The following is a 22,619-nucleotide window of genomic DNA, read 5'->3' on the forward strand; positions in this document are numbered from 1 at the left end:
ATCATTAGATGATTTGGAGAAAAGTTTCTTGAAGTTTTAACTTTTTGAATGCTTGTTACAGATGAAATAAACGAAACCGTTACATTTTCTGTTCCATTGAGTTAAAATCCAGTTAAAATTTGGCATAGATTAACATGACCATGGTTGCAAAAGGCAGATAAGGAAACTGAGACCCAAAGATGTCTTAACTTGTCTCCCAAGACTAATCTCCCTGTTGACTATTGACCAGCGCCATAAACCTCTAATCTAATTGCTATCACTCACATAAAAGAAACAAATAGAAAAAATTACTTTTTTCTTTATTCACAGATTGACTTTTGTGGTCTCTAAATTCAACTTTGGCAATGTGTACCTGCTGCTGAGGTTAACAACTTGTGTAAGCATCCCATGTCTTAGGAGACTTTCTGAGTGCTACCAGTCACTTGAGGGACACTGAATCTTGGTAAAGCATAAAACTGCTTATAAAGTTATCCATTTTGCTCTTACGTATTCATAGATTGTTTGGAACAAATGAAAACCAGAAACTGGCCAGAAAATGCTGGCTAGAAAAAAACAAAACAAAACAAAAAAACAAAAAAAACCTCCCGTTACCTCCCAACTTTAACTATTTAATGGAACAGCCATAGGAATTCATTCCCAGACCAATCAAGCATCAGAATGGCTCCCATGAGAAAACTTAAAGTTAGTTACAGAAAATGCTGTACCTGGAAAGGAGTCCAGTGGCAAATAAGGGTTAGTAAGAAAGCCAGTGCAGACCATGACAGCATCAAAGACGGCTGACTCTTGCTTCTCATCACGCATAGTGACCACCTCCCACTGGCCAGAGACAGTAAAATCTGAACATTTTGTTACACTGCAGACTTTGGTCTGAAAAAGGAATCACAGATACGATTAGCAGTTGTCAATTAAGCACTTGCCAGTTGATGTACCAATGACATTTTAAAAGTTCTAGAACACAGAATAAACATAGTTAATAAGTATAACCCTAGAAACCTAATCAGGTTACCAGACTAATCATGATTCCCTAGATGGAAGTAGTCTAAGCTTGGAGAGATATCTAAGACAAGTGGTGGCATCCAAAAATTTTAAGTGATTTGCTCAAATTCTCACTGATAGAATCAGAATTAGAACCTAAGTTTCTGATGCCTTTTTCATTATTCTTTCTGTTATGCAACCTTATTTCTCATAGGGCCGTCTCTTTAACAATAATTCCTTTGACAGATACATGGATAAGATATAATTGAAAACACGAATTTGGTCCTGGTTATATTAGCTTATGAGGTTTTATAGAATATGTTGTTGAAATATAGAATATTTTCCAGAACTAGAAAGCAATTGAAAAGTGCTAACATTATGGCCTGAATTTTTTTGAGAGTAGTCCTCATTTCAAAGAATCTATTTTTTGCGCTTAGTGAGTACATACATGTACATGATTACTGGACTTTAGTTCAGGAAATACATGTACAATAAATCTCAGACAAGTCAAATTTAAAAGGATAAATTATTCACTGACCAAAAGGCTTCGTATCTTTCTTTCTTTTTAAAGTTTTAAATAATATAGGCTTCTTAAGTCCCTCTTAATGGGTTCACTGTTTGGTTTATACTATTTGAAGTGCTTATTGTGTTTCTACATTTGTATTGCAACTGTTTTTTCTAAAACTAAATTTTCAGTTAGTTTAAAATCCTTCAAAATATATTTATTTTTAATCATAAAAATAATAAATGTGTAGCCTAGGCAACATGGCAGAACCCTATCCTTACAAAAAAATACAAAAAAATTAGCCAGGTGTGGTGGCCCATGCCTGTAGTCTCAGCTACTCAGGAGGCTGATAAGGGAGAATCACCTGTGCTTGGGAAGTCAAGGCTTCAGTGAGCCATGATAGTGTCATTGCACTCCAGCCTGGGCAACAGAGTGAGACCCTGTCCCCCACCCCAAAAAAGTTTGTCATTAAAAATTTAGAATATATAGAAAGGAATGAGAAGCAAAACCAAACAAAATCAACTACAGATCACATTTGAGTAATAACTATTTGTGTTTACTTTTTTTATTTTTTGAGATGGAGTCTTGCTTTGTCACCCAGGCTGGAGTGCAGTGGTGCAATCTCGGCTCACTGCAACCTCCGCTTCCCTGTTCAAGTGATTCTCCTGCCTCAGTCTCCTGAGTAGCTGGGACTACAGGCACGTGCTACCATGCCTGGCTAATTCTTTGTATTTTTAGTAGAGATGGGGTTTCACCGTGTTAGCCAGGATGGTCTTGATCTCCTGACCTCGTGATCCACCCACCTTGACCCCCCAAAGTGCTGGGATTACAGGAGTGAGCCACCACACCTGGCCTTGTGTTTACTTGTTAAAACATTGGCGAACATCTAGCTTTTTAAAAATTGTTCTAAAATGGCTTAGTGCCTGGCACAGTGATTCATGCCTATAATCCCCACCCTTTGGGAGGCCAAGGCAGGAGAATAGGTTGAGCTCAGGAGTTCAAGACCGCCCTGGGCAGCATAGTGAGACCTTATCTCTACTAAAAGTTAAGAAAAAAAATTAGCTGGGCATGGTAGTATGTGCCTGTAGTCCCAGCTATTAATACTTGGGAGGCTGAGGTGGGAGGATTTCTTGAGCCTAGGAGGCAGAGGCTGCAGTGAGACAAGATCCTGCCACTGTACTCCAGCCTGGGTGACAGAGTGAGACTTTGTTTCAAACAACAACAACAAAATAAAAAAGGTCTTGGGCAGCATGTAGTAAAGGAAGTGCTTCAAATTCAGAAATTCTGAAGCATTAAAAAGAAGATTTTTATATGTTGCATATATTCATTATGATAATGCTTTATTTTTACTGTATCCATTGCAAAATAAGGAAGTGGAATAAAATACTCTTTGGAAATCTGTTTAGGAGGATGTACTAGTCCATTTTCACAATGCTGATAAAGACAGACTAGAGACCAGGCAATTTACAGAGCAAAAAGGTTTAATAGAGAACTCACAGTTTCATGTGGCTGGGGAAGCCTCACAATCACCGCAGGAGCAAAGAGGAGCAAGTCACATCTTACATGGATTATGTCAGGCAAAGAGAGAGCTTGTGCAGGGAAACTCTGCCTTATAAAGCCATCAGATCTTGTGAGACTTATTCACTATCATGAGAACAGCATGGGAAAGACCTACCCTTATGATTCAGTTACCTCCCTCTGGGCCCCTCTCCCAACATGTGAGAATTCAAGATGACATTTGGGTGGGGACACAGCCCAGCCATATTACTTTGCCCCTGGCCCATCCCAAATCTCATGTCCTCACATTCCAAAAGCAATTATGCCTTCCCAACAGTCACAGTCCCCACCAAAGTCTTAACTCATTTCAGCATTAACTCAAAAATCCACAGTCCAAAGTCTCAACTGAGACATGGCAAGTCCCTTCCACCTATGAGCCTGTAAAATCAAAAGTTGGTTAGTTACTTCCTAGATACAGTGGGGATACAGGCATTGGGTAAATACAGCCATTCCAAATGGGAGAAATTGGTCAAAACAAAGGGGCCACAGGCCCCATGCAGGTCTGAAATCCAGCAGGCCAGTCAAATCTTAAAGCTCCAAAATGATCTCCTTTGACTCCATGTCTCACATCCAGGTCACGCTGATGCAAGAGTTGGGTTCCCATGGTCTTGGGCAGCTCTGCTCCTGTGGCTTTGCAGGGTACAGCTTCCCTCCTGGCTGCTTTCACAGGCTGTCATTGCGTGTCTGCAGCTTTTCCAAGCACATGGATCTGACATTCTGGGGTCTGAAGGGCGGTTGCCCTCTTCTCACAGCTCCACTAGGCAGTGCCCCAGTAGAGACTCTGTGTGGGGGCTCTGACCCCACATTCCCTTCCGCACTGCCCTAGCAGAGGTTTTCCATGAGATCCCTGCCCCTGTAGCAAACTTCTGCCTGCACATCCAGGCATTTCCATACATCCTCTGAAATGTAGGTGGAGGTTCTCAAACCTCAGTTCTTGACTTCTGTGCACTTGCAGGCTCAACACAATGTGGAAGCTGCCAGGTCTTCAGGCTTGCACCCTCTGAAGTCACTGCCTGAGCTCTATGTTGGCCCCTTTTAGCCACAGCTGGAGCAGCTGGGATTCAGGCACCAAGTCCCTTGGCTGCACACAGCATGGGGACTCTGGGCCTGGTCCATGAAACCACTTTTTCCTCCTAGGCCTGCAGGCCTGTGATGGGAGGGGCTGTGGTGAAGACCTCTGACATGCCCTGGAGACATTTTCCCCATTGCTTTGGCGATTAACATTGGGCTCCTGGTTATTTATGCAAATTTCTGCAGTTGGCTTGGATTTCTTCTCGGAAAATAAGATTTTTTTTTTTCTATTGCATTGTCAGGTTGCAGGTTTTCTGAACTTTTATGCTCTGATTCCCTTTTAAAACAGAATGCCTTCAACAGCACCCAAGTCACCTCTTGATTGTTTTGCTGCTTAGAAATTTCTTCTGCCAGATACCCTAAATCATCTCTCTCAAGTTCAAAGTTCCACAAATCTCTAGGGCAGGAGCAAAATGCCACCAGTCTCATTGCTAGAACATAAGAAGAGGCAGTACAATGAGCTCCATAGAGACAGTGCTGGGGCAAGTGAGAGCTGGATTGGCACTGGGCAACTCTGTGCCTTGCTAAGGAAAAATAACTAAACATGGGCAAAGAAGATCCTAAGAAGCCAAGAGGCAAAATGTCATCATATGCATTTTTTGTGCAAACTTGTAGGGAGGAGCATAAGAAGCACCCAGATGCTTCAGTCAATTTCTCAGAGCTTTCTAAGAAGTGCCCAGAGTGGTGGAAGACCATGTCTGCTAAGGAGAAAGGAAAATTTGAAGATATGGCAAAGCCGGACAAGGCCGGTTATGAAAGAGAAATGAAAACCTATCGACAGGAAAGGAGTTCAAAGATCTCAATGCACCCGAGAGGCCTCCTTCAGCCTTTTTCCTGTTCTGCTCTGAGTATCACCCAAATATCGAAGGAGAACATCGTGGCCTGCCCATTGGTGATGTTGTGAAGAAACTGGGAGAGATGTGGAATAACACTGTTGCAGATGACAAGCAGCCTTGTGAAAAGAAGGCTGTGAAGCTGAAGGAAAAATACAAAAAGGTTATTGCTGCATATTGAGCTGAAGGAAGGCCTGATGCAGCAAAAAAGGGATTTGTCAAGGCTGAAAAAAGCAAGAAAAAGAAGGATGAAGAGGAAGATAAGGAAGATGAAGAGGATAATGAGGAGGAGGAAGATGAAGATGAAGAAGATGATGAATAAGTTGGTTCTAGCACAGTTTTTTTCTTGTCTATAAAGCATTTAACCCCCCTGTACACAACTCCTTTAAAAATTGAAATGTAAGGCTGTGTAGGATTTGTTTTTAAACTGTACAGTGTCTTTTTTTGTATAGTTAACACACTACCGAATGTGTCTTTAGATAGCCCTGTCCTGGTGGCATTTTCAGTAGCCACTAACCTTGCCTGGTATAGTATGAGGGTTGTAAATTGGCATGGAAATTTAAAGCAGGTTCTTGTTGGTGCACAGCACAAATTAGTTATACATGGGGGTTGTAGTTTTTTCGTCTTCAGTTGTCTCTGATGCAGTTTATATGAAATAATTGTTCTATTAACTGAATACCACTCTGTAATTGCAAAAAAAAAAAAAAGTTTCAGCTGTTTTGTTTACATTCTGAATGCTTCTAAGTAAATACAGTCTTTTTATTAGTACTGTTGTCTTTTTCATAGGTCTGAAATTTTTCTTCTTGAGGTGACGCTAGTCTTTGCTTTTGCCCATTTTGAATCACATGAATTATTACAGTGTTTATCCTTTCATATAGTTAGCTAATTAAAAGCTTTTGTCTACACACCCTGCATGTCATATGGGGGTAAAATTAAGTTGAGATAGTTTTCATCCATAACTGAACATCCAAAATCTTGATCAGTTAAGAAATTTAACATAGCCCACTTATATTTACAAACTGAAGAGTAATCAATCTACTCAAAGCATGGGATTATTAGAATCAAACATTTTGAAAGTCTGTCCTTGAAGGAGTAATAGAAAAGTATGTTCTAACGTTTACATGAGGACTCTATTCTTTAACTCCCATTACCATGTAATGGCAGTTATATCTTGCAGTTCCCACATTAAAGAAGACCTGCGAATGTATCCCCAAAAGCATGAGCTTAAAATACAAGACTGCTGTATTACACTTTTTGTTGACATTAGTCTCAGTGAAGACTACAAAAATGCTGGCTATAGATGTCTTTTCCCATTTATCTAAATATGGACTGCTCAGGAAATGAGACTTTCCATTAAAAGTATTTTTAATTAATTGGGCCAACTTTTAAAACAAAGATGTCACATTCAAAACAGCATATATTTTCCTATATTATGGTTTGCCCCATCAAAAATCCAAATAGGAGGAAAGAAGACACTTAAACTTTGCATCTCAGTATGAATTATTCAATTTATTTGAATGATTTTTCTTTACAAACAAACTGATTCATTAGTCATGTTTATCTGCTTAGCAGTTTAGGGAACAATTTGGCAATTTTGAGGTTTTCAAGATTATGGTTTTCTTAAAGTGCCAGTATTTTAAAATAGCATTCTTGTAATTTTACACGCTTTTGTGATGGAGTGCTGTTGTGTTATAGAATTTTGACTTGGATTCTTTCCATTTGCATTTGTTTATGTAATTTCAGGAGGAATACTGAACATCTGAGTCCTGTATGATACTAATAAACTAATAATTGCAGATTTTTGTTTTAAACAAACAAGCAAACAAACAAAAAACTATAACAAGAGTCACCTTTATTCCAGTTCCCAACAAGTTCCTCCTCTCCATCTGAGACCATCTCAGCCCAGACCTTATTGTTCATATCACTATCAGCATTTTCGTCAAAGCCATTCAACAAGTCTCTAGGAAGTTCCAAAGTTTCCCACATTTTCCTTTCTTCTTCAGAGCCCTCCAAACTGCTCTAACCTCTGCCAGTTACACAGTTCCAAAGTCACTTCTACATTTTTTAGTATCTTTTCACCAACTCCCCACTCTACTGGTACCAATTTACTATATTTGTTTTCATGCTGCTGATAAAGACATACCAGAGACTGGGCAATTTACAAAGGAAAGAGGTTTAATGGAGAACTCATAGTTCCTCATGGCTGGGGAAGCCTCACAATCATGGCAGAAGGTAAGGAGGAGCACATCACGTCTTACATGCATGGCGGCAGGCAAAGAGAGAGCTTGTGCAGGGAAGCTCCGCCTTCTAAAGCCACCAGATCTCATGAGACTTATTCACTATCAGGAGAACAGTATGGGAAAGACCTGCCTCCATGGTTAAATTACCTCCCACTGGGTCCCTCTCCCAACATGTGGAAATTCAAGATGAGATTTGGATGGTGACACAGCCAAACTATATCAGAGGGCTTTTAAGGTCAGGAATGTGAATGTAAATTTTATTTTCCACTTGTTTTGGTCAATGTCTCCATTTCTGTTGCTTTCTATGTATAATTTTCTGTGAATTCCTCATCATCCTCATCTCTGATAGGGGAGGGAGAAAGGAGAAGGGAAACATAGATTTTCATATGTTTCTTGGAGAGGAAACAGAGAAAAAAAGGGGGAAAAAAGAGGACAAAAAGGATATATTATTCATTCGTCCCTGTCCTACTACCTTCCTCCTGTCTCTAACCTCTGAAATGGGAGAGGAACGGGGCATTGTAGAATAACGACATTCAAAGATTTTTCTATTTTCAAGAATATCTAGAAAAGATTTCCTTCACATAGCAAGGTTCTCTTGTGTATGGGCCACTGCACATGTTCATTCCTATAAAAGGATAGTCAAGAAGAGAGTGGGAGCTGGGAGTGGTGGCTCATGCCTGTAATCCCAGCACTTTGGGAGGCCAAGGCAGGAGGATTGCTTGAGCTCAGGTGTTTGAGATTGCATGGCCAACATGGTGAGACCCCATCACTACGAAATATAAAAAGCTAGCTGGGTGTGGTGGTGTGCATCTGTGTTCCCAGCTACTTGGGAGGCTGAGGTATGAGAATCACCTGAGCTTAGGAAGTCCAGGCTGCAGTGAGCCATGATCACGCCACTGCATTCCAGCCTGGGCAACAAAGTGAGACCCTGCCTCAAAACAAACAAACAAACAAACAAACAAAACCAAACAGGAGACTGGGGAAAAGGGCTGGTAGTTCTCAGTGTCCATGTGGGTAGGCATTTGGCCCAAGCTGAAAATGTGGCTTGATATTTTTTAGGTTCTCTAAGATACTTGGATATAAGTATTGCAAACTAAAATTTTATATTTGTGAATCTTTACACAAAGTATCCACCCCCACCTCCAGATTTACTTGAAGTGGGGAGTGAGTATAGGGAGAAAATAAATCCAGTCAGGTGTCATTAATATTGCCAGTTTAGTATCTCATCTACAGAGCCCATGGCTAGGCTGGAGAGATAAGAGAAAATATGTAGGAAATACTTTCTGACTACTAACTGATGCTTTGTGTCTTACCTTGAATTGAATGTGTTTCAGAAGGTTGAAGTGGTTTGCATACATTTTGAGATATTCCAGGAATTGAGAATTTGGCACATAGTTTGGATAATCTTCTGGGAATGGAAAGTCGGAGTAACAAGACATCTCCTTGCAGCTGTTGGAAACCACAGACTTGTAGAGACTGGCTCTGCCTTCTTCAACATGTTCCTGTACAAACAGTGCACACACATGAACATTCATTGCATGCTCACAAATAAGCCTGGGAAGAACTCACCTGTCCAGATGCACACAGTATCACTGCCAAGCACAGGATAATAGAGAAATACATGAGAATCAGGAAATAGTATTTGTCTGAATGATGGACAATTGCTAGGTCATTTGGTTTTATGGGGTATTCTGGAAATGATTATGGAGAAGATGGTTCAGATTATGAAGGATCTTGTATCCAAAGTTAAGGAATTTGGATTTTACAGGAAGGTTATGCCAATCTACTGAACGTTCTAAATATAGAAGTGATTCACATCACTTCTAAATTTTGGAAAGATAACTCTGGTTCTACAAAAGGTGAATTAGACGGGACTGGGACAGAAGGAAGGGGGCGTTAGCCCGGAGCCTAAAACACAAATCCACTTAATTGCTAATGAGGGCATGAGCAGAGGCAATGACAACTGGAACCCAGAAAGGTGAGATTTGTGAGGTGGCAGTAAGGCAGAACATATAGGATTGCAAAATCAATTAGATTTAGGGGTTGAGAGAGGAAGCAGTCAAGTTTCCAGATTGGACAACTGTGTGTGTGGCATAGCACTAACCAATTTGCCACCCCCAGTTTTTACTCACATAGCTAGCAAATGTCAATATCTCATAAGACTACAGCAAAGTTAAATAATAAGCAGTTTCAGTAATGTTTTTAATATACATTGCCTCTGTCTTTTGGGCAGTGGTAAGGAGGATTATTCTGATTTCAGTGGGAAGGTTCTTGTATTTTAACATTATTTACCATCTTGCATATGTAGAGTTCATTTTTCCTGTGAAATAAAAATTATTTAATTTATGCAAACAAGTAGAAACAGGAACATAAACCTCACATACAGAGGGCTTTCTCTGTTTCTGCAAAGGATATGAACTGATATCACATATAGATTCATGTATCTGCATGAAATATACAGCAATCACAGATAATAAAATTATAAACATACCTCTGTGGTTTAAATTAATGTTATTTATCTCATTGACTGATAAGAGTTGATTATAACCTGCTTATCTGTGGCCCACCCGTCACACTGACTCAGCTAAAATGCTTGAGAAAGATGACTATTTAAATCTTGATATTTTATTCAGCTGGAATATCTAAAGCAGTGTTATTCAAATGTAGTCTGCAGAGTAATACTGATATGAATTGTTTGTTACCAGTCTGTTACAGGATAACTACAGAAATCAAGAGTAAGCATTTAGAAACTTTTATAGCAATAATTTGGCATTGCTCAATATGTAAGCATGTGGTCACCGTTTTGTTGAACAGGATATAAATCGGTCTTATTTTTGTCTAACTTGTGTGATGAGTTTGAGTTGGGTACTAGTCATATGCCATAGGACTGCATTATCATGTGCGACATTTTAAGGTTATTTTGAAAACTGTCATCCAAAAGTGCATTAAATCTGGAATCATTTGCTTTCACTGAAAGATAATTTATATTTAACCTTATAGTATAAGTTATTTGAACTGGTTACGGATAAAAGACTGAAGATACATTAAAAAAAATGTAGCACTATCAGCTTCATTTTGGATAGCAGTTAAAAAATACCCTGAACTTGCTGAGACTGGTTTAAAAATCTCTTCCTCATTTCAATCAACATAGCTCCGTGAGCCTCCTTTCTCTACTTTGACTGCTGTTAAGCAATGTTTAGAAATAGTTTAGATACATATTATCCCCTGCAAAGAGCATTGCCATCCATTCAAACCAGATTAGGTAAATTGACAACCAGGAAGCAAGATTAATTGTCATATTAAAAACCTTAAATAGTAATATAAAAATGTGTATTTAAAATGTGTCTACCAGTGTCTAACATGCAGAACTGCAATTTCTTACAAAATATTTGTTTGGCAAAAAGTTACAAGCGTAATGATGACTCTCTGTGTCAATTGCGTATGTTTCAAAGAACAATGTGTTCATTTTTTGTAATTGTTTTCTCTTATATCTATGTCGTTTGATGACACTTACTGAAATTCATTCTATAATTTCTGACTCTATAAATTTAAAATTTATGTTTTGTATTTTTTCTTTGTGTGATTTTCATTTTTCTAAGGATTCTTTTTATTATATTTGACAACAGTCTACAATTAATTGGAAAAAAACTTGATTGCTCTTCACTGTTTGAGAAGCATAGCTCTGTAGCTCAGTACTTTTTAATTTTGTTAGGATATGCTTGGGTAGTCTTATTAACATGTGGATGCTGACTCTGTAAGTCAGGCTGAGCCTGAGATTGTGCATTTCTTTTTTTCTTTTCTTTTCTTTTTTTTCTTTTTTGAGATGGAGTCTCGCTCTGTTGCCCAGGCTGGAGTGCAGTGGCCCGATCTTGGCTCACTGCAATCTCCACCTCCTGGGTTCACACCATTCTGCTGCTTCAGCCTCCCAAGTAGCTGGGACTACAGGTGCCCACCACCATGCCTGGCTAATTTTTTTTTTTTAATTTTTACTAGAGACGGGGTTTCACCGTGTTAGCCAGGATGGTCTTGATCTCCTGATCTTGTGATCCGCCCACCTCGGCCTCCCAAAGTGCTGTGATTACAGGTGAGAACCACTGTGCCCGGCCGAGATTGTTCATTTCTAACAAGCTCCTATGCAGATGCTGCTGGCCCATGGACCATATTTTCAGTGAGAGTGCTTTAGGGTGCCCAATAGGATGTATAGAAGCCACATAAACACTTTTGAATTTACCAGTGGCCACATTAAAAAAGTAAAAAGAAACAAGTGAAATTAATTTTAAGAGTATATTTTATTTAACTCAATATACCCAAAATATACTTTTTCTCTCTCTATATATAAATTTAATATATGTAAAAATTTGTGTGTGTGTATATATATAAATTAAAAATTTTAAAGCATTTTATAATGGCATGTTTAAATATCAGCGATTCATAGAAACTGAATAAGCCAGGGAACCATTTATTTTATGAAATCTTAAAGCCAATTAACTAACAAAAACAAAGGGAAAAAGAAACCTTCTGTTTCTCAAAACATAGGAAGATAATTGTCAAGGCAGAAAGATGAAGTGCTTCCAGGAAACACTGAAGCTTGTTGTGAAATAATGTATCACAGATGTTAATATATGAGAAACTGTAGCTTAGAGAAGAAACCTAGCCCTTAGGATAAAATCTAAGACCAGTACTTACTCTTGTCTCTCTTTCCTTCCACTGATTGTTTCTCCTGGAAATAGAAAAGGTCTGGAGTATTTAGCATATACACAGAGAGTATGAGTCTATGCCCCTTCTGAATGGTATTGGTAGGACCTGGGCCCTCACCTCCAGTGTTCACCTCACTGTGCAATCTGCCCCAGTGATTTCCAGGCCCTGCCAGACTTCAATAGCCAGCCCGCACCCTCCCACCCGTGCTGCAGATCCTCTGAGCATTGTACCTGGGGGGTCCAGCAGTTGCCTTGAACTCTGAGGGTGGAAACACATGCCTCTAAAAATGGATGGGGCCACTTAGGAGAAGATTTTTGTTTTCATGAAGAGAAAAATGGGTGAGTGGAGAGAAAAGGAGAGGACGGTTGAACTGTGGAAAGAGGGAAGAGACTAAGAGCACGAGCAGAGGGGTTTCTGTCCTTCTGGTCCCTTTTCGTCCTGCAGTACAGTGGGGAGGTCACCATCACCACTGGCATTGACCATCACCACTGGCATACTTGCTTGGACTCCTTGAGACACAGCCCAGGGTTGGCCTGATTCTTGAGCTGTGAAACAGACTCCAGAAATGCATGCAATGTAGTTCTTAACAGAATAGGCCTCAACGCCAGACTGCCTGGGTTTATACTCAAGGTCTACATTTTTAGCTGGGTGATCTGGGAGTTTTCTTAACTTCTCTCAGTTTCTATATCTATATGCTGGAACAACAATATTATATATCCCCTAGGATAAATTGGAGTGATAGCTATCATGCTAATGGAACAATGAAGCAATGGTATCATGCTAATGGTACTAATGGAACAATGCGTCTAGGCTGTCAATAATATTAATCATTATTTGTATTATTCTTTCACAGCTACCATGGAAATTTATTTTCCTGAGCTTGTGTCCTTCAGGCAGGAGTGTAGGCAATGGGAAGAAAATTTTGTCAAGTCAGTTCTTTTCTTTCTCATTAAAAAAAAAAAAAAAAAAAAAAACCAGATATAAAGTGATAATAAAATTCACCCCTAAACAGAGACCTTCTCTCTATATGCACAACATTCACGTCTCCTGTTCTCCAAGAATGTTAATTTCTTCCTTCTTTTCATTTCCTTAAAACAGCTGGCACCCAGTTTACTTTGTTGCCCCTTCTCCCTGGTGAGAGTCAGACTCTCGCTGGAGGGCAGGGTCCAGTTCCTGGGTCTATATCGCAGGAGAGCTGTGGAAACCTCAGAGGAAATTTGAGGAACCTTCAAGAATGCAAGCTCCACGAGAATAGGGGCCTGTCAGGGGTACCCCACTAGGATGATAGTAATTAAAACATGTTTATTGAATATATGAAGACACGTTTTAGAAATAAGGATTTTAATGAAAGTTCACAGGAATCAGATTTGCCAAACCTAAAGAAGAAATAGTTGAGGAACTATTCCTCAGTGATTTATAAGTGTGAATTATTTTTACACTTCATCATTGCCCTCACTGAATGTAAAACTACGTCGTATGTAAGGCACATAGTAGGGTTTCAATCAATGTTTGTTGAATAAATGAAAGCGTGCATGTGCCGAGGAAAAGAACTGGATGCACATGAGGAGGACATCATTCTAGGGAGGGTTAATGGGCCCCAGCAAATGTTACAGGGAGGTGAAGGATGAAGTCCAGTGTGTTTCTACCCCACAGTACTGTTAGTCACCTCTAGATGATGTCTGTGTGCTTCTACCTGAAGACTGTTTTCAAAGTCTCTTCCTGCACTACAATGATCTGAAAGTAATATTTGATGGTAATTCCTCAAATTTTGTTTCAAGTATCACTTTGTAACGGTGATAGTCAACCTACAGTGTTACTTTCCTAAGCTTCCGCTCCCTCTGAAGAGTCTGAGAAGTGTTCCACACGCATGCCCGGACTCTGCTTGGGTCAGAAGTGGTTCTTTATCCCTGTAGCATTTTTCTTTTTAGTGATTTCTACCCTCTCTCCTTCCCCAGGGTATGATGATCTTTCTTTTTCATTGTAACTCCTGCCTGATCTCTCTTTTCCTTAAAACTGTGGTAGCTGGGAGAGGCCAGAGTCACGACCTTGTGAGTATCCAATGAAATGTGGTAATTTATTTATTTATTTTTGTCTTTTCTTTTCTTTTTGTGGAGAACAGGGTCTTGCTATATTGCCCAGGCAGGTCTGGAACTCCTGAGCTCAAGCTATCCTCCTGCCTCTGCCTCCCTAAGAGCTGGGATTACAGGCATGAGCCACTGTGTCTGGCCAAAATGCAGTAATTTATAATGTCTGCATTCTCTGGGCCCTCTCTCTATCTGGAAATGGAAACTTTCTCCACATGTGTTTTATTGGATCTCTGCAATTTGCCTTTCTACTTTTGCATTAGGGTCCCTTCCACCCTAAGGCAATAAGAATTCCATTTTGAACACTTTCTGGCAAGCATAGCCATTGCCAGGGCAGGGTTTTTGATTCTAAAGGTTTTAAATGGGCCACCTACCTTGAGTGCAAAGACATCTCTAACCTGTGTGTGTGTGTGTGTGTGTGTGTCATGTGTCGTGTGCCTGTGTGTGTGTCATGTGTGTGTGCCTGTGTGTGTTGGGGAAGGAGGAAAAGGAATGCCTCTACAAAGACTCAGGAGACTCATTGCATGTAAGAGCTGAATGCACCTTTAAGGCCGCCTAGTTTAGGAATTTCCAGTCAAGCTTTAGAGGAATCTCAAGGTATTACAGAGGTGCCTAAAAAGGCTGCAGTGTCAAGAGAAGGCTGCTGCATGAAGGTGAGGGTGGATTTTCCTAAGCCCCCTACTAATTCAGCCTTTGTATGTGTTTCATACTGGTCCCATGTTTTCATTTTATTAATGAGGTAATAGAGCTGGAATGACTTGCAAGTTGGGTGCCATTTTACCTTGGCTACTGCTTGATACTCCTCTTACTCATCTTTTTGATGTCCAGTTGCGTTCTCCAGAATATTTCTTCTTCTTTTTTTTTTTTTTTTTTGAGAGCTAGTCTTGCTCTGTCACCCAGGCTGGAGTGCAGTGGCACAATCTCAGCTCACTGCAGCCTTTGCCCCCCAGGTTCCAGCAATTCTCCTGGGTAGCTGGGATTACAAGTCCATGCCACCATGCCTGGATAATTTTCATATTTTTAGTAGAAACGGGGTTTTGCCATGTTGACCGGGCTGGTCTCAAACTCCTGACCTTAGGTGATTTGTCAACCTTGGCCTCCCAAAGTGCTGGGATTACAGGCATGAGCCACCATGCCTGGCTGACCTCTATTTTTCTAATTCTCCAACCCCATTTACCATCCCTACACCCTCTTCACCCTCTGCAGGTGCCATATTTTCTCAATAGAATTGAGGTCTCTGGTGTGCATGCTCTTATATCTTCTTCCTCTACCTCAAAATTTCTCCTCCATGTTCACCTTCCATTCCCCTCCAATCTCTGGGGAGGGTGTATCTCTTGTCTTCCCACCTTGCCAGGGCTAACCCTTGCACCTGTGCCTACAATTCCTCTCCTCCCTTTTCCTGCCAGGATCATGTCTCAATTTGGATTTATGTGCTCAGTTATTTCCAGTCATCCAGATAGTTTCTATTTGCCCACAGAAATCTTTGAGTCTTCCCATCATGCAAACAAAACAAACACAACAACCAGGAAATCTCCTTAATTTTGTTCCTCATTACCCATTGCTTTTTAAACTGAGTGTAAACCGCTTGCCCAAACATGCAGCCACCCTTTTCCCTCCCATTCCTCCTCTTACGTGTACCTTATGCACCAAAAAGCTATTTTAATTTTCCAAATATGCCCAGTACTTTTCCTTTACTGTCCCTACCCTCCCTGGTGTCTTCTGCTCGATCTTGTCTACCTGTTGAAAGTTTTCAAAGTCCATCACACACTACCTCTTCAGTGAAGCCTTCTCTGGCTTCCTAAATGTGGCTATCATCCTGCTCTTAATGAAATGCCCACAGCACTGTTTCTGACTTGCAAAATCCTAGCCTTCTTCCATCTGCCTAATAGCTCCTGAGGGCAGGGTGAATCCTTGTCATTTTTGTGTCCCCCACAGTGTTTTGTGCTTTGTGCACTGGTGTTTGACCTACCTGATTTACACAACTGCAAATGGGCCCAGCTGGATCTAGACCCAATTCTCGTGATTCTTAGATCAATGATTTTTAGTGTTAATGATTAGGTGCCTGTGACCTATATAAGGAGCATTTATGTCTGGTGTTGCAGGAGGCTAAGTACTGCTTTTGATCTTTAGGTTTAGTTTTTGTTTTGATTGAGATTACTTTAGTTAAATAACTCTGCTAATTTAGTTAGGCAGTTTCATCTTTCAAGCCAACTCCTGACCCTGACTGATTAGGTATGCTTGTCTGGAATCATGTTGTTAAGAAGGATTCTGAGGCTCCCTAGGGGAAAGGCATCATGTTTGATTAGTAATGTCTTCGATGGACGTGGGACGGGGGAGATTTTTGGTCTAGGTGTCAGGTTTCTGCCATCCTGTTGGAACATGTGTGATTTGATTCCTGAGAAGAGGCATGCTCTTTTACCTGGTCCTCTTTGGCAGTCTCCGGGCATTGATGATCACATTTGGTGGTGGGTACACTTTAAGATATGCAGTTCTTTATGTGATGCCAAGCTGCCTCTGCTGGAGGACTGTGGCTAAACTAGTAATCTTGGTTTCTCTGGAATTTTACTCATTGAGCTAGAAAATAATTACTTTATTTCAGTTCCAAATTCTACCCTTCTGTAATAGAGAAATGCTGTGTCTTTTCCTCAGCCCCTCAGGGGATCTGAGGCCGGATTATCTGAAACCTTGCTTCCTTTCACTCTTTCTGACACCTTTCTTCTCAGCAAATTTAAAGCTCATGGGAAATGTTTTTGCTCAAAAGGAGGGAAAATAGAAACTCTGGACAGATTTGATGTAAATGTTTCCCTGCCTGAGCCACGGAGTTCAGAGAACATTTTCCCTGCCCGGCTTCGGGGTTTCACTGGCTTTAAGAAGGGCCCTTGTGAGCTCATGGGACCCCAGGCCAGGCAAGGTTGGGCTTTATAGTCCCCGAGGACCTTTCCTCGGTCCTCACCCCTTCATTCCTTTCTCCGGTCCGGGCAGTAACCCTGCTGAGACTTGAGTATATTACTTTTCTTCTGCTCAGGGAATTAAAAAAAAGACTCAGAACTCACATTCTTTACTTCTGTTTGTTCTTGGCCTGCACTGGGATTGCTGGGGCAGCAGGCCCTTGATTATGGAGCTCATCCTACACGCAGCCCTGAGTCTTTAATGCAGATGGAGCCAGGCTGGGAGAAGAAGCAGGTAAAAGCTGCTCAGTCTTGCAGGCAGGGGCTGAAATTCTTGCTCTTGCCCCTAGCACTGCCGTCTCTGGCCTTGCTTCAGATGCCCTCGTCCTGCTCCTCTGCTCCTGGGCTTTCCTGGCCTGGCCCAGTTACCCCATTCTCTTCCACACTTCTTGGGCATCTTTGGAAACACTTCTTCCCCTTGGCTCTAGATAAAGTGTACAAGTCTGTTCTGACTTCCACCCAAGCTCACCCGTGTCCTGTTTCTTTTACAATATCAATGGCTCCTCGTGGCCACCTGTTCAGCAGACATTTCTAACTTTCCTCAAGGCCACCAACCCTTGTGAAAGAAGCACAGATATAATTTCCCAGCTGCCAAGCCATTCTCCAATAGACAAAGTTGTTGAAACGTCACTTACGGTGAATCTCCACAGCCCTCCAAGGTCGTCGCTCCTCTCAAAGCAGGTGGGCTCCAGTCCTTCTTCCAGACAGCACTTGATGGAGGCCAGGCCGCTGACCCCAGCTCCCACAATGGCAACTCGCTTGGCCATGTTCTCCTGCATGGGAAAAATGAAGCAGGCTTTTTATTCGTAAGCTCCACCCCATCCTTGGCTGCTCTAACAAGCCAGGAAAAAGAATTTGGAGGATTAGGCGATTTGCTCAGTTTAAATCTTCTGTAGCGGGTCTCTGGTGTGTGAATGTGAGAAGGGAAGTGTTCAGGTCACAGGTAAACCCTGTGCTTGGTATGTTCCCACCCCTCATGCAGCACTGGTGCCAAATGTTAGTACAGTTGTCCAGGCTGTAGCTTTCTGGCAGAGCTGCTGGAATTGGACCTTTTACTGGACAGAGTCTTGCATTTCAGACTGTGCTGCTGTCTCCAGTCTCCATTCTGCAGCTCTAGAACTGCACAGATCAGCAGACTAGGAAAAGGTCACCTTGTCAGACACATTCCCTTGATCACATACAAAACTGAAGCTCAGATTGGTGGTGGTGACCTGACCCAACACCACACAGCGGCTGGTGGGGTGGAGGTGGGACCAGGAGCCACCACACCTGTGGTACCACAGGTATTACTGCAGCGCTGCCCTGTGTGATCCTGCCCCTGGCACAATGCCACAGTCCCAGCTGTGCTGTTGGTATGTCCCTTTCACAGGTCACCAGTGATGGTCACCAGTGGGAGAGAGAGAGGGTGGCTGCCAGGGAGGGTTTGTGGTAGAAGGGTAGGCATGCAAAGCCATCCCTCCCATCTCAATTGAATACTGATTCACCTCCAGGGCACATGGCACAGTCACTACTGGGAAGGGCCAGAGAATCTTCTGGCACCAGGCCATGTGTTAATAACACATGTATAAGAACACTGAGAGGCAATAGAGTGCATTGATTAAGCAACCAGGCTCTGGATCCAGGCTGCCTGAGATAAAGCCCAGCTCTGTCAGTTACTACGGTGTAATCTCGGACAGATTAACCCTTCTGTGTTTCACAAATATAAAGAAAACAATAGTAGCTTCCTCGAAGTGTTTTGTGAGAATCAAGTGGGTTAATAATGTAAAGTGTCTCAAAATAGCTCCTGGCACATAGTAAGTGCTCAGTAGCTGTAAGTTACTGAAACTTTAAAAGCATTTCCAAGAACTGGTTTCATCTGCCTTTCACATCAATGATCCTCTGTTCTTTTAATTCCTATAGCATTTCTGGTCAGTAGCACACACATTTAACACTAAATTATATGATGTTAGCTTTTCCCCCCAATACATTTTTATGACAGTTTTATCTCCCTAAGTTTCTTAAGTGCAGTGCCCCCAAAGATATAATTTTTCTAAAAATTTGCTATTTTTTATTTCACAGGTGAAATCTCTTCTCAAATCTGGATATGCACCTTTTGTTTTTTTGCATTAGGAACCTGAGAGAAGCAGCTCAACTATGGAGACTAAAATATCCAATATTGAAGAAAATATTGGATATTTTAGTCCTAACTATAGAAACTAAAATACTCAATAATTTTTAAAATGAAATAAAAAGGTCCTCTTTTTTCAAGCAACATGTAAAAGTGTTGTAGGGCTGCTTGCTTCCCGTAGCAACCAGATATAATTTATTGGGGAAGAAATAGTAGATTCCTTTGAGGGGAAGTCATGTTTTAGGCCCTGATGGACACTATAAAATCAAAAACCTTGTATAATTTCTCCCTCTTTGGGCCCAAAAGGAGTAAGGTGACCTCACATTTAGAGAGGCAGTTGAAGTATGGGTATTGGGGGTAGACACATGTGTTTCAGAATCCTGCTCTATCATGAGTCAACTTGGTGACATAGGAAAATGACTTACCCCCTTTGAGCCTCAGTTTACTCATTCGCAAGATGGGATAGAATGCTACTCTTTTTTTTTTTTTTTTTTTGAGATGGAGTCTTGCACTGTTGCCCAGGCTGGAGTGCAGGGGCGCTATCTTGGCTCACTGCAAGCTCCGCCTCCTGGGTTCACACCATTCTCCTGCCTCAGCCTCCCGAGTAGCTGGGATTATAGGCGCCCACCACCATGCCCAGCTAATTTTTTGTATTTTTAGTAGAGACGGGGTTTCACCATGTTAACCAGGATGGTCTCAATCTCCTGACCACATGATCCGCCCGCCTCAGCCTCCCAAACTGCTGAGATTACAGGATTGAGCCACTGCGCCCGGCTGAATGCTACTCATTTTTGTACGACATAGTAGCCATTCGATAAAAAATATCCACTTAAATGAGAAAAACAATTCCAGGAAAAAGGAAAGGGTATTGCCTATATACATAAGATATTGGCAGTTATGCACAGAAGCATGCTGGCTCTATAAAGACAGCAGGTCTGACCATAGCACGACATGAGTGCCCACAGCAGGACAGCAGGAAACAAAGCAGGTTCTTTGTGTTAGGGGAGGGTGACGAGCCATTTCTATGAGCCGAGTTGAGAAAAAGGGTGAGGCAATTTTCGTATCTCCCCTGAAACTAGAGTGGAGGCCGGTAGAGGGGGGCGTTTTTCCCTGGAGAAAGGCTAGTAGTGTTTATCCTGCAAGGATGTCCAGAAGGGTGTCCCAGACAGAAGGAATGGGCTCCTGGTGTGGGAAGGACCAGTGTTACATATTTCCTTGCCTAGGATGTAGCTTCAGGTACACACTGCTGACTGAAAGCACCTGGCTCGTTTAGTAAGAAGGGACTATCTACTCCAAGTGCCTGGAGAAGAGGGAAATACAGCTGGAGACCTGGATCTGCTGTGAGCTAACTGTGGAGACCTTGAGCAGAGGACTGAACTGCCTTGGACTCACTTTGCAAAAGAGGATCTAAGTAGTCTCTTAATCTAAGCACCTGACTCAGTAATGTAAACATTTGCCTTTAAATGTTTGAAGGATCAACGTGGAGAGAAAGGTTAGAATTATGGCCAGTGGTGGAACTGAAAAGGCACATTTTTACGTATAGCCCCTTCCAGTGTTTCAAGCTCTAAAATTGGCTTTATTCAAGCAGCGTCTAGATGACACATATTTGGAAGTATTATAAGCAGATTAACAGATCCTATAGAGGGTGGAATCAAATGCCCTATAAGATTCTATCAACTCAGATCTGTGATTCATTCTCTGATGAGTTCAGGCATCAAACACTCAGTGGCTTCTATATTGCTAAGCCCAGGGCTGCATATTGGGATTGCAAATGAAAAAAAAGGCATGATGCTTCCTCTAGAGCAGCAATCAGTCTGATCAGGAAGTCAGACATGAAAATAAATAATTACAAGATTCTGTGTAAGACGCTAAGACAGAAATATGTCTTACGTACAAATTGCAATAAGAGCACGAAGAAAGAGGTGCCAATTCTGACAATGGGTTAGTAGGGAAACAACACAGAGGAGTACTATTTGCTCCAGATTTTGAAGGATGAATAGACCTCAGTGGGCAGAGGAGGGAAGAAAGTGGACTTTAGAGTTAGGGAGCACTGTCACTAGGGCTGGAGGTGGTCACAGAGGCGTGTGAGGCTGTTTGACCCCACAGTGAGCTTGCCTTACTCTTGACTCCTAGACCAACCGCAGTGTATCATTCACAAGACATTGTTGATGAACCGATCATGTCTATTAGTTTTCTGTATGTATAAGGCATATGTTTCCCCAAAGTAGGCATTTTCTTTGGCTCATGTCTTATTTTCTTGTAGTTCCTAGCAACACACTTGGTCTATAATAGCTGTTAGTAGGCATTTTCTTTGTCTCGTCTCTTATTTTCTTATAGCTCCTAGCAACACACTTGGTCTATAATAGCTGTTGTGTAACTATTTGGCAGTGGGTTGATTTTGTGATGGGTAAAATGAATTCATTCATCATCTTATATCCATTTCAATTTAAAAATTAACTCAGGCCAGAGGTGGTGGCTCATGCCTGTAATCCTAGCACTTTGGGAGGCTGAGGTGGACAGATCACTTGAAGTGTTCAAAACCAGCTGGTCAACATGGTGAAACCCCATCTCTACTAAAAATACAAAACAATTAGCTGGGCATGGTGGCATGCACCTGTATTCCCAGCTACTTGGGAGGTTGAGGCAGGGGAATTGCTTGAACCTGGGAAGCAGAGGTTGCAGTGAGCTGAGATTGTGCCACTGTACTCCAGCCTGAGTGACAGAGCAAGACTCCATTTAAAAAAAAAAGTTAACTCAGTAAAAATTTGCTATAAGCTAATATCCTAGGTCAAACATTCCTTCCTCAAAATTATCTTTTATTGGCTAGTCCAAAGGTAGTGAGCTATCTCAACTGATTGTTCCCAGTCAGTGACAGGGTTACAGACTTAATTCCTTGTTCTACTTTTTCCCCCCTTCTCGCTACTGTATTTGACTAGTCTTAAAAATCACACAACTTTTTGTTAAACATCCAATAAACAGAAGCCTTCTCCCTAGGCCACCACCATACCTTAGCTGGACCAGATGTAGTCAGACTTATCTGAGCAGTAAATCTCCCTGGGGCTTTTCCTTATTATTATTATTATTATTTTTGGGATGGAGTTTCACTCTTGTTGCCTAGGCCAGAGTGCAATGGCATGAACTCGGCTCACTGCAACCTCCACCTCCCAAGTTCAAACGATTCTCTTGCCTCAGCCTCCCGAGTAGCTGGGATTACAGGTGTACACCACTACGCCTGGCTACTTTTGTATTTTTAGTAGAGACGGGGCTTCTCCATGTTGGTCAGGTTGGTCTGGAACTCCTGACCTCAGGTGATCCACCCACCTCAGCCTCCCTTATTAATTATTAAGGAGATGAGATCTCACTATGTTGCCCAGACTAGTTTTGAACGTCTGGGCTTACGTGATCCTCCTGCCTCTGCATCCTAAAGTATCTGACACAACAGCCATGAGCCACCATGCCTGGCAGTCTTCTGAATTTTTCATGGGACAGGTAGAGGGTTTAATTTGATATTTTTGTGGTTATCTACCTTGAAAATTTCAGGTTTATTTTTGAAGACAAAGTCACAGTATATCTGGAATCAGAGCCATGGGGTAAACTAGAA

General features: G+C 41.5%; 1 protein-coding gene across 4 annotated transcripts in view; it reads right to left on the minus strand.

The window, feature by feature from the left end:
- The window catches only part of FMO1 (flavin containing monooxygenase 1), a 39,107-nt gene that overhangs the window by 11,711 nt on the left and 4,777 nt on the right, over window positions 1–22,619 (minus strand). For 2 of the 4 annotated variants that reach the window (XM_011970811.1, XM_011970810.1), the window contains exons 2-4: window positions 17,547–17,684; window positions 8,495–8,683; window positions 705–867 (exon numbers count right to left, since the gene is read on the minus strand). In XM_011970811.1, coding sequence (XP_011826201.1) covers window positions 705–867; window positions 8,495–8,683; window positions 17,547–17,678 — 484 coding nt within the window. In that variant the 5' untranslated portion in view covers window positions 17,679–17,684. Of the gene's footprint in view, window positions 1–704; window positions 868–8,494; window positions 8,684–17,546; window positions 17,844–22,619 lie in introns of those variants that run through there. The other 2 variants (XM_011970809.1, XM_011970812.1) reach the window with 2 other exon arrangements.

The sequence above is a fragment of the Mandrillus leucophaeus genome, unplaced genomic scaffold, assembly GCF_000951045.1.
Source record: "Mandrillus leucophaeus isolate KB7577 unplaced genomic scaffold, Mleu.le_1.0 Scaffold975, whole genome shotgun sequence".
Taxonomy (NCBI): Eukaryota; Metazoa; Chordata; class Mammalia; order Primates; family Cercopithecidae; genus Mandrillus; species Mandrillus leucophaeus.